Below are 12,108 nucleotides of genomic sequence, written 5' to 3' on the forward strand. Positions count from 1 at the left end.
ATCGGACTTAATTATTCAAACACAAAGACGTAGAGATTTTTGTAATTAAAATTAAATCATACATTATCGGCCAGGAATTCCAATTTGCTAACCTATAAAGGCAAATATAATATATCAAATTATTCATTATCCGCCTGAAGCTATTAATCGATAGAATATTAATGCATACTATTGATGTAATAGAATTAAGATTATCCGTTTTTGAAGTGTTTCTAATTGAAATAATAATTCCTTTATGAATAATCAGCAATCATACATTTCTACAATCGTTGATTAATTGAGGTATGAAGCAAAAATTAAAAGATGAGAGATTAGTATTACTTTAAGGTGTGTGAGAGGGACTGGATATGTTGCATTGAACTGTAAGGAGGCAGCAGAATAACATGACGGAGGATTCCTCGTGTAACGACGCCGCATGTATTAATATTGAATCAGAAAGGGTCGAAGTGAGAACATTTTGCGTGGAAAGAAGAATCATCAATTTTGGAATACCGTATCAGACTCAGAAGACGGGAAATCAGCCTTATTTCAAGACTAGTACTGATTATCATGATGAAGCCAAGTCACCGTCTACGACTGAGTTCTTTGGAGTCAGTGGAAAAGATACTACAGACGTTAAAGGATTGCCTAGTTCTGTACGATGTGTAGAAGGAAATGATAATGGAGATAGTATAAGGTGTACCTGGTCGTCCAGACGTCTAAATCAAATGTCACGGTTAAATACCACTCAGAGTAGTATAGAGGACGGACGACAGTCTGATACATCGAACGAAGAATATTTTGAATGTTTTCCCGCTCAAAACGTACAGAATGAAAAGGAGACCCTACATATCAGCAAATCATGGAAGGCTTCTCCCAGGCACAAATTTCCTGTTTATGATCACCATGGTAATAAGAAACCTGGTGGTATCATAGGAAACAAATTAAGGAGTAAGCGGAACAAATTTATAACAAGAGAATCCTCGTCGTCATCGTTACCTTCATCACCATGGTATTCGGAATCTCCTCATTTTGGTGAAGTAAATAATGCAAGTCTGGACATATCCGAAGTTGAACTCGACTTTATAGAACATGACAGAGTTAACAGTGTAGACGCTGACAAAAGTGGTGGGGACCTATCCAGTACATTGAATCAAGAAGATGTAACGGGAGAGGTCAAACACATATCGCAACATAACACTTGTATCAACAGTGAGAATGGTAAATCAACCTCTGAATGTAAGAACACTACAAAATTAGGAGATGGTGATTTAGAAGTGTCTGAAAGTGATTCAAAAGTCAAGTTTCGTGAAAATACCAGTGAATCTCAAGAACCTAGTAAGGAAACTGGTTTGGAAAAATGTACCATGACAGACGATAAAGGGAGTACGTGTGAAGAGGTCAGCAGTAAGCCTAGAAGTTCGAGCATCCCACGACCCACTGGGGGTTTGTCTGTTCTCGATCTAATCATGGGTATGGGCCGACGACGGGCTGCAGCCATCAACACAACCGGCGAAGGAGGTACGTTTTGATAAATATTTTTTTTTTTTAAATATACGAATATCATATTGTAGTAAATGTTTGGCCCTGACATTCAAAAGACTTTATATATATATGCAGGTGTATCTAACCCTAACCACTCACACTGTAAAAGATCAAAGGTAAAAAAAAAAGAATTCTTAAAATTGTCGCCGCCATACATCTAGAACCTGATCTCGTAGATGTAACGTTTTTGAGAATGCATTTTATGCATCCACCAGCAGTGCTCCTGCTAATTTAGTTATAAAGACAACGTTGTCATTGGAAATTAATGCTGTTTATGAATTTCCTGTGAAATTATGTTTGGCAGGACCATGGCAGAAAGTTCGGCAGCTTGTAAGAGGCATATCATACACCAAGAATTCCATGCTAATTCACACACAGAGACAGGCAAGTATGGGGTTGTTTTACAATTAATATTTGACACCAGTCAGCCAATTTTCCAAATACTCTATCCATATAAAAGAATATAACAATTATTATTTACATATCGGGTATATTTTTAGTTTAGTCACTTTGCATTTCCTCTGTACTAGTTTTGGCTAGTTCTTTGTAACAATAAGTGAAACAATTGCATTTTATATTTTAGCCAAGACTATGGAACCGACTAACTGCCTATTTCCGTTTCCCCAAGATATATACTCAGTAATTAACTCAGTTTCTTCGTTCAGCAAGGGAAATACGAGTGACCTAAGGGGCCTTATCACTACGAGTCGCTAGACTCGTAATGACACTCACTTAGGTCACGAGTATTTCTGAAGACAACTATTGGGGAATGATAAAATCATAACCCCTAACTCATAATTTATGAAAACTTGGGAAAATAATGGTGATTTGGAACGTATTTAGTCATATTTCGAGCACTGCAGAACCCGTGACGTAGACACGAGTTGTCGTGACGTAGAACAATCAGGGTATATAATCCATATTTTTTGTTCAAATAACCTGTCTTGAATATGGTATAACATTATTTAAATAAAACAGTTATTCAGCATCATGCTATTGACAGTTGCTGTCGATTTGTGTGTATTACATTTCGCACTGGTCATGTTGAATGAATACATAACAGATCATAACACTACATTGGAGTTGTCTTTCAAACCATGCCATGAATACAGACATAGACTTTGAGATTTCCTCTATGTATTTTATATTTCCGATCACATAGCAAATGGAGGAAAAGGATTTCTGTAAGGAGATACAAGCTGTACAAGACATCCAAAATTTCATAACTGCAAAGGCCGTCTTTCTATTCGACCTACCAAACGATAGCTTTCGCGATGTTTTAGAGCCAATATTGGAACAGTTGCTTCGAGACGAACCAAAGACAAGCGTTCAAGAAGTACTTGATTCAATGTTTGTTGAGAAATCTCGTGAGTATAGGAACGCAGTGGTTTATGAGAACTGACGAATAAAACAGTGAAAATATTAAATGGACAGAAATTTACGCTGCAAATTAAACTAATTGAACTATTCTAATACTTATATATGCTATTTTACAATATCACATTATTAATAACAGGATTACCATACAAATATCGAGAAAAGTGTTTGATTGTAATGATATATCACGTGACCTATTGTGAATTAGTTAATAATAGGTTTTCTGACCGACAATTACAAATTGTGAGACACTGCTAACCGGGCAGATTACGGTGACGTATATTTGGTAATACCCTATGAATTTCGACAAACACAGTAATTATATGCATAATTTACTGATGCTATGAATTTGATTATAAATACTGACTTTTCAAATAAAGATGCACTATTGAATATTCAGCTGCGCTGAGTTAGCACATTGAGTAAATATATTCTTTGCAAAGTTGAAAATGAATTTAAAGGAGTTTTGAAAGTGTCAGTATATTGGATAGAATTATGATAAATATTAACAATAGTCCCTAAAATAATGTGGGTTTTTTTTATATGACAATGTTTGACATTGTCCGAATGTTTCGATAAAAATCGTTTCTCACTCTAATTTCATTTCGTATTTGGTATGCATATGGTATACTCTGTATAAACGACATACATATACTTCATTCTTTTATGCCATTCTACAGATGCAGTGATCTCAAACTCGATCCAATCAGCTGTGAAAATGGGAGGGGCATTTTTCTTTGAGGAAAGTTGGATATGTGTATAGTAAGTAATTTCGGCAATGTCTAGTTTGATTTTGTTACGAATCCTTAACAGCCAATTTCAAGGAAATCTTCCCAATACGTTTTGATAAATGACAGTTTCGGGTAGTTGTACTTGAATTTTTAAAGTCATGGTGTCAGTTTCGAATTCGAGTCTCGGTTTTCCTAAGACCGATTTTCATCAAGAAATTGTTTATAATTGTTTTGATACACATTCAAATTTCAATTCGTAAGTTGTAAAAGTTACCGTTTATGACATGATGTCTTTGTTGCTGGAATAAGTTGGTTGCGATTCATATCAACGTCATACAATGCATTACAGATTACACGTAGCCTGCCATCTGTTTACGTATAAGAATTTATTGTTCCGTACGTAGTGTTTTCTTTTTATCTCGTGCAAAAAGAGCATAAAACATACTTTCACTAAACTTACAAATTAAACTTTATTTGTTTATTTGTTTGTTTGTTTGTTTGTTTGTTTGTTTGTTTGTTTGTTTGTTTGTTTGTTTGGAATATAGTAACAGTCTACAGACCTTGCAGACAAGACACGTTGCTATTGGAAGGTTGAAAGAACCAGGGAATTTAGGAATTTGTTGTTCTGATATCACATTCGTCATTGTTGTGTTGGCACCGGCAATTCAGGTAATATAAAAAAAAAAGTTCTAGGCTTGTCATGCATCTATGGAGAAAGGTTTTTATATGCGATGTGTTCAGTCGACATCCTATCCAATCCAGTGTTTGCCAGATGACATCCTACTATATACGTCATATCACATCACATCACATGGCATCCTATATCACATTGGAGCATGATTCAGATCAAAATACCTCATTCAATTTAACATGTATCATTCTTAAATTACAACGGAAGCCGATATTAAAACAACCCAGACTTGAAGAAAAATCAGGAAGCTTTCAATATGGGAACAAAATTACAAAATTTCCACCTGTGTAATTTGAATGAGTTTTATATGAAGTGAAGGCAAGATTGACTTTGGGCTTTTACGTGTAAACAGTATGCGCGCCGAATATAACGTATCGTCTGAAAAAAAACTAACAGTGATTACTCATTTTGTATTCCAAAGAAAGGTACAAGGAGTGCATTACAGACAGCGCTAACCTTTGCTACTATATTCACCGATTGTAATTTCCGATCTGAAATTATGAATATTGATAATCCAGTAGACTTCAAAGAGGTAAGCTTCTAAAAAAAATTACAACTCACTTCGTTTCTTATAGACAACTAACTTGCCTTTCCCCACCGTCACTGGGTTGGGTGCTTGTTTCCCCCCCTCTCTCTCTCTCTCTCTCTCTCTCTCTCTCTCTCTCTCTCTCTCTCTCTCTCTCTCTCTCTCTCTCTCTCTCTCTCTCTCTCTCTCTCTCTCTCTCTCTCTCTCTAATTTGATAACATAATAACGAGTGACTCTCTCACATTCTCAAACTTACTTAGGATGCACATTAAAGAACTCGCCAACTTTCTGTGTTTAACTTTTTTTAAAAACTTACTTATGCGGTAGGCTGTACATCGAAGAACTCAACAGCTCTCTGATATGACATATATTCCGAACCTACTTCGACGAAGGAGAAGTATGGACCACGCACACAATCCATTTGCTGAGGCTAATATGGTGGTAGGTTTGCTTTCTTAATATTCGGAGTTTGAAATGTGACGACAGCTCAGCAAATCCAAAGCACAGACAAGTAAGAGACTTGTCTGTGTCTAAAGATATAATTTATAAATAATCTAGAGAAATCATTAATCAGCAAAGTAAAAAAAAATGAAGTCAATATATAGAATGTGGAGTATAATGTACGAAAATGGTACATTTGTCAAATTCTTACGTGTTTACAGACATAATTGTAAAATTGTCATACTAAGAGCTCCAGAAGACTGAGATAGATCTAGTAAGCATAGTAGCTGTAGCAATCCACCGTCATCACTATGCATTATTTTGTTTTATCTCTAGGGGAAAGGGTTCAGCATTGCACGTGGTATCCGGGCCGATTTAAAACGAAGAGTTTCTTGCTACTTCAGTGACTTCACGGATGGTAAGGGAGTACTTGTCTAGCATATCGTAATCAACGTACTTTTAACTCGGTCACTGTTACTGTGGGTTGAGCATTACGAATGTTTCCCAGGAGCAAAGTGATATATACGACAATAAATCTGATATACATATGTTTTGTGAACAACATAACAACATCTTGATTATTAAGAAAAAATTGATCGTAATTACATTGTCAACTTAATCAACTAGCAACATATGTATGTTTGAACTGTCTCACATTATATGCTGTTCTCTTTACTTTAAATACTTAACAAAAGTGAAAAGTTAATAATCATCATAACACCATCTTTTATGACTGCCGATATTTCATTAGGTAGTGAAACTTACTTCATTCAACAAAGAAAACCAAAGAATCACCACATCAAATGAAGGTGATTATTGGTGACATTTCATGAGTCAATTGCCGAAATAACACTGACTATATGTATTTTGGTTTGTAGCTTTTACAGGTGGATCGAATTCAATACTGAAGGTTTTAATGACTGTCAGTTTCCTGTATTTCTCATGCCTGATGTTTACTGTGGCATTAGGTGTACTTAATTATAAAAACAGCCATGGTAATATTGGTAAGTTTGGAGTTTCGAATGACTACTCTATTGTGCATTGCATTCCATATGGATTCAGATTGTATGGAGTCGTGGCATAGCTATACAATGTATATATGGACAGGGTTTATATCGAGGTCATATAGTCAGGTTTAAACTGTGATCACGTGATTCGATTGTATCAATTTCACATTAAACACCAGATTATAATGACATGTAAGTTACAGTATACGTTAATTCCAAACAGTAAAAAGTGTAATAAAAAGATTGAATGGACATTAAACCATGGTATTTTATATGTCACCGTAGGTGTTAAGAAAGCTGTCGTTGGATTGGCTATTACTGGTTTAATAAACGGATTTTGTGGTGGTCAACCACTCGTCGTTCTTCTGACATCTGCTCCACTTGCTCTTTATACTAAACGTAAGTATGATGTATGTGACTCAATTTAGACAATCTAGACTATACTCTGTATCGTTATTGGCTCGTACAGATTGGTGCAGAGAGAGAGAGAGAGAGAGAGAGAGAGAGAGAGAGAGAGAGAGAGAGAGAGAGAGAGAGAGAGAGAGAGAGAGAGAGAGAGAGAGAGAGAGAGAGAGAGAGCGATGACCCTGTCACCAATTATTACCTGAAATGTAATCGAACTGTGATAAGCTATGATGCTTTCTGCAATTTTTTCTTTGTGAATTCATTAAACCCTGTATGGGAATATCGTAAGTATAATCCATTTTACAAGAGTTACTGTCACTGGTTTTACCAGAAAGTACAATCCTTGTATGTTCCTCTGAAAACAGCCTTAATGCTAGTATAAACCTCACAATCTAAAAAAATCCTATCAATAAATTATAAGTCATATTACAAGTCATCTTATAAGCTATCAAATCAAAAGGACCATTTCTACCAGTCACTCGTTTTGAACTTTTCCCACATTCTAGTTGTTTACAGTGTTTCTAAAGACATGGGAGTTGATTTTATGGCTGTGTATGCAACAGTAGGAATGTCAAGTTCACTCTTCCTTGCTCTCTACGCCATATTGGATTTAAGTAAAAATATGAAGTGGTCAACCAGATGTGTGGACGAAGTTTTCTCAATCTTCGTAGCTTGTTCCTTCTTAAAGGATGCATTTACAGACCTTGCTAATAGTAAGTTTATCATCCTTTAGTTTGTATGTCGAAACACATAAAAATGCAGCAATAATAAATTATATTAATTCATCACGGAACTTTTAAATGTACATTTTAAATATGTTTAATATGATCACTAGGTACACTCCTTTTACTCGACCTCTAGTTTATTTAGAGTTCCAAGAACTTGTAGTGCTGCTTTTGGACTTCCAATGTTTACACTATGTTGGTCACGGCGTGATTAGAATCGCACAACAGGAGAACCGCTATATCCATTCGAAGATTATAATTTCCATACAATGATTACCAATAGGGTAAAAGTTAACTCGAAAAAAAGTTAGACAGATAAACAAATAAAATAAAGAAATAAAGAGATAAAGAGAAATAATATTAATAAAGTTAGATAATGATATCATCGAAACAAGATATTAACTTACCTAATATATCACAATTGATTGTAACTAACAAGCTTCTTGTTTATTATTTCTAGATTTTCAAGAACATTATTCGTGTTTATGGGATGTGGAAAAGGGCACGGGCCACAACAACTGTACATCATTGTTGAATAACTTCATACATGCAATTACTCCAGCTATGGATATCAATGGTACCAACTTAACCACTACTTTGTCACAGAATGTATCACATAATGACAGCCTTGCATCTTTAGCCGAGACGGACATTTCACACCATGACGAGGGAGGCAGCAGTTGCAATCCAGAGAATAGTCTTTTATTTCTACTTTTAATGATAGGCGTACCATGGCTAGGCATTGCCTTGAATAATTTGAATAGAAGGTAAGAATTTATGCTTTGTCTGAACTTTAGATTTATCTTAAAAACGTAGATCAGCATTACTAATAAGCATAAACTTTAAATGAGAACAGGTCGTGTAGTTTTACTGAGTCCGAAAGATTACGTTTTACTATAGGGGGTTTGAGGTTTTACATTTACCTATGGCTAGCAATGGCCAGGCTGCAAATGACTATAAACATCCAACAAAGTTTCATAGTTTTCTATGGTCTGAGCTGGCTAGCATTGCACAAGTTGCAAACGGCTATGAATGTCCAACAAGGTTCATTGTCCCTATACGGCCTGACCTGAGCTGGGGTTTCCTTTGTCTTATATCTTTAATATATAAAATAATGCGTTGTTTGTCTTGTCCTTTAGTTTGAGTTATTAGATAAAACCTTCAAGTTGGTCGGACATAGAAATTATTGTCAAAGGCCAGGTTATGATAGACATGTTTGCTTAAACCATCGTTTGTTTTCCTACCAGCATAACAATAAACAATTTTATAGTTTGACAATTTCTTCATTTTCTTTCTTTTCAGTCCATATCTGGCTCGAAAGTATCGTGAAATTCTGTCCGACCAAGCTATTGGTATTACAGTTCTCTTCTGGTCCTTTGTAGGAAGTTACTGCTTTCGAGCAATACAGCGTTAGTACATTAGCTTTCTCTTATTTAGTCTGTAAATACTTCAAAGATATTTTCATATTGTGGAGAATTTGGTAGTGTCTGCAGAAAAAAGGAAATATTTTGAAACACCAAGTTACATACATACCATGTAAATCTACAGTGTAATTGTTACACTTTTCTTGTGAAAGCTGTGTAAAAAATAACAGAAGTTATTCCTCATTTACAGTAAAACCCTGGAACTACACGGATCAGACTTTATTTGTCATACCAGACTTCTCGACTATGACAGTCTCAGCAGGCTTTTTCAGTGCATTCATCGGATTCTGTCTCTCATTGTTAATTTTCATGGATCACAATATCGCCGAATCTTTAGTAAATGCTCCTGCTAACAAGTATGTAATCATAATGTGTCTGTCTGTCTGTCTGTCTGTCTGTCTGTCTGTCTGTCTGTCTGTCTGTCTGTCTGTCTGTCTGTCTGTCTGTCTGTCTGTCTGTCTGTCTGTGTCTGTGCCTGTGTCTGTGTCTGTGTACGTATGTGTGGTTTTATACAATTTTATTTTGAGGAACAGAATAGTATAATTTATTCTTCGTATGTCATGTTCATTCCTTATTACATGATAGACGTTACTTTATGAAGCGAAAACAAATAATATTTGAATGAAAATATTTCGAGGCAACTACTTGTCTCGATGAGTTTTCTCAGAATTCTTGCAATGACGTTTTTTTCTTCTCTTTCATGTAGCCTAAAGAAAGGTACATCCTACCACTGGGACCTCTTTCTCATATCAGTAATGAATTTCAATTTTGCATTATTTGGGTTTCCAATGGTACATGGTAAAGTGCCACACTCTCCAATGCATGTCAAATCTCTCTCCATTGTTGAAGAAAAAGTAGAACACGGCTTTGTTGAAATGAGGTTAGTTTATACACATAATTTGTGCTATCCTACACTAAAGCATAGTGCATGACCACCTCAGCTCGATTTTCTGCACAGACTGTTCAGTCATGAATCGAAGACAATATGGTATCGATATTTAGGTATTATGTAAAATTCACAAGGTTATGCTATTCACGGTTATAAAATATAACATAAGAATCGAAACATAAAATGTGTGTGTGTTATGATCCGTTCAGACATTCAGACATTTCATGACACTACGAATTTCAATCTACGCTGGTATCAATGTTCTGAATGCAAGGCTTGGTGAGGTTAAATGAGTCGAGAGCGAAGTAAGAGGTTTACAATAATGTATGTAGTTAATATTGTCATGCCTCACAGAGTAAAAACTTGTAATATTTTATATATCTATATATTACGTACACTGGCTTACCTAAATGTAATTTAATATTTTGTCTTCAGAACTTTAGGTGTATGTGAGACCAGATTGACCACTATAATGGCACATGCCTTGATTGCTACTTCAGTGTTAATGTTACCCATACCAATGCAGTATATACCACAGGCTGTTCTAGATGGCATTTACATATTTGTATCAGTACGATCACTGATTGGAAACCAGTTTTTTGAACGGATATTACTGATAATAACGGAACAGGTAAACATCTATTCTGTATTATCTATTATAAAGTATTAATAGTACTAACTGTGTAATTGAGTTTTTTGAATATGATATCGATAAACACCAGTTAAACAATCGCAACTGTCTCATATTTGCGTTACATATACACAGAGTGTTCCATAATTTCACACTTCGTCATTCGTTGACCAGGTCTCAATCTCTTATAATATATTCTATCTATCTGTTTCCTACACAGTCAGCATACCCACCAAACAGTTATGTACGTCGTGTACCACAACATAAAATCCATATTTTTACACTGATTGAAATACTGGAATTGGTTGTAATGTGCTACCTTGGTTTAAATTCTATAACTTACATGAAGATGGCTTTCCCTGTCATTGTCATATTGCTAATACCAATACGGTGAGTAAACAAATTCTGTAGTGGGGTAAATGTGTCATAGGGTGGGTGGAAGCTTGTTTTACTTTAAACATAATATTGATATTATAAATTTTTCCCAACAGTCACATATGAAAATGGCAACAATAAAAATAATTGTGTTTGTCGTCATTATCGTTATGGTAATAGTTGTTGTTATGATAATGATAGTAATGATGATAGGGGCATTTTTTGTTGATTTCATATTCAGGAATATCTTATACAATCATATCTTTTCTGTCGTTTTACAGACATTTACTGATGCCTAAAGTCATCGAACAAAAGTATCTGGAAGCGTTGGATAAACATTAACAATTCAGGCCATTCATATCCATCCATCCATCCATCCATCCATCTACCCATCCATCCATTCACCCACCCACCCACCCATCCATCCATCCATCCATCCATCCATCCATCCATCCATTCATTCATTCATTCATTCATTCATTCATTCATTCATCCATCCATGTATCCATCCATCAATCCATCCATCCATTCATTCATCCATTCATTCATCCATCCATCCATCCATCCATCCATCCATCCATCCATCCATCCGTCCATGTACACACCCATTCATTCATTCATTCATTCATTCATTCATTCATTCATTCATTCATTCATTCATTCATTCATTCATTCATTCATTCATTCATATATTCATTCGTCCATTCATTCGTCCGTCCATCCATCCATCCATCCATCCATCCATCCATCCATTGGCAGGCGATACTGATCCAGTTATGGTCATCTTTTTATTTGAAATCCCTTTACCGATGTGTGTGCCATTTGCCACTTGTATGCACATATACGGATATAATCGTCTGATTCGAATAACATAGGTCAGAAATGACAAAACTTTGAAATTTTGAAGATAGAAAACCATTGCTTAACGGGTCGGGTATGCCTGTATCAGGTGTCATTCCATTTAGGTAAATATTTGAGGTTATTCGTTTCAAGAAAGATCTTGAAAATAATGACCTGCCACTCATGCACAAATTGCTTCTAAATATGCACAACTTTCATTTACTTCTCTATGAAAGGTAAAATGGCAGATTTTGGTAGCACTGTGTCAGTTTCTGTTCGTGGATTTAATGTATTTTCCTATTAGCCGTTACTGTCGAATACTTCAAGTACTGTCTTTTCGAATGTCCTATCTCAGGGTATTGCACTTGATAAGATAAATAAATCAGGGATGTTCATTACTTTACTAGTAAACCTGCATACATATTGTCTATGTATTTATAAATATATTACAACTTATTACTTGTAATAAAGGTCTGGGAACCTTGCACTTTAATGCTTTTAGTCGACTTACAAAGCATGTTT

The 12,108-nt window shown here is 35.4% G+C and overlaps 1 protein-coding gene across 1 annotated transcript; it reads left to right on the forward strand.

Annotated features, from left to right (window-relative positions):
• Nucleotides 1-383: 383 nt before the first annotated feature.
• Nucleotides 384-11,088, forward strand: LOC144432966 (solute carrier family 4 member 11-like). Its single transcript, XM_078121283.1, has 18 exons — nucleotides 384-1,500; nucleotides 1,829-1,908; nucleotides 2,687-2,891; nucleotides 3,582-3,663; nucleotides 4,178-4,301; nucleotides 4,745-4,855; nucleotides 5,177-5,290; nucleotides 5,627-5,716; nucleotides 6,201-6,294; nucleotides 6,583-6,696; nucleotides 7,209-7,415; nucleotides 7,888-8,194; nucleotides 8,730-8,836; nucleotides 9,042-9,207; nucleotides 9,558-9,731; nucleotides 10,176-10,371; nucleotides 10,592-10,761; nucleotides 11,028-11,088. Exons 1-18 carry the CDS (start codon nucleotides 384-386, stop codon nucleotides 11,086-11,088), a joined length of 3,519 nt encoding a protein of 1,172 aa, XP_077977409.1.
• Nucleotides 11,089-12,108: the final 1,020 nt, after the last annotated feature.

Source organism: Glandiceps talaboti, chromosome 1, assembly GCF_964340395.1.
Source record: "Glandiceps talaboti chromosome 1, keGlaTala1.1, whole genome shotgun sequence".
In the NCBI taxonomy this organism is placed as follows: domain Eukaryota; kingdom Metazoa; phylum Hemichordata; class Enteropneusta; family Spengelidae; genus Glandiceps; species Glandiceps talaboti.

What these genes read in the sequence shown, in the direction of transcription:
- LOC144432966 (XM_078121283.1), top strand. Translation starts at nt 384, where the DNA reads ATGACGGAGGATTCCTCGTGTAACGACGCCGCATGTATTAATATTGAA. An exon ending in GAAAGTTGGATATGTGTATA is followed by an intron (nt 3,664 to 4,177) that starts GTAAGTAATTTC and finishes TTTGGAATATAG; the next exon opens with TAACAGTCTACAGACCTTGC. An exon ending in TGTTGGCACCGGCAATTCAG is followed by an intron (nt 4,302 to 4,744) that starts GTAATATAAAAA and finishes TGTATTCCAAAG; the next exon opens with AAAGGTACAAGGAGTGCATT.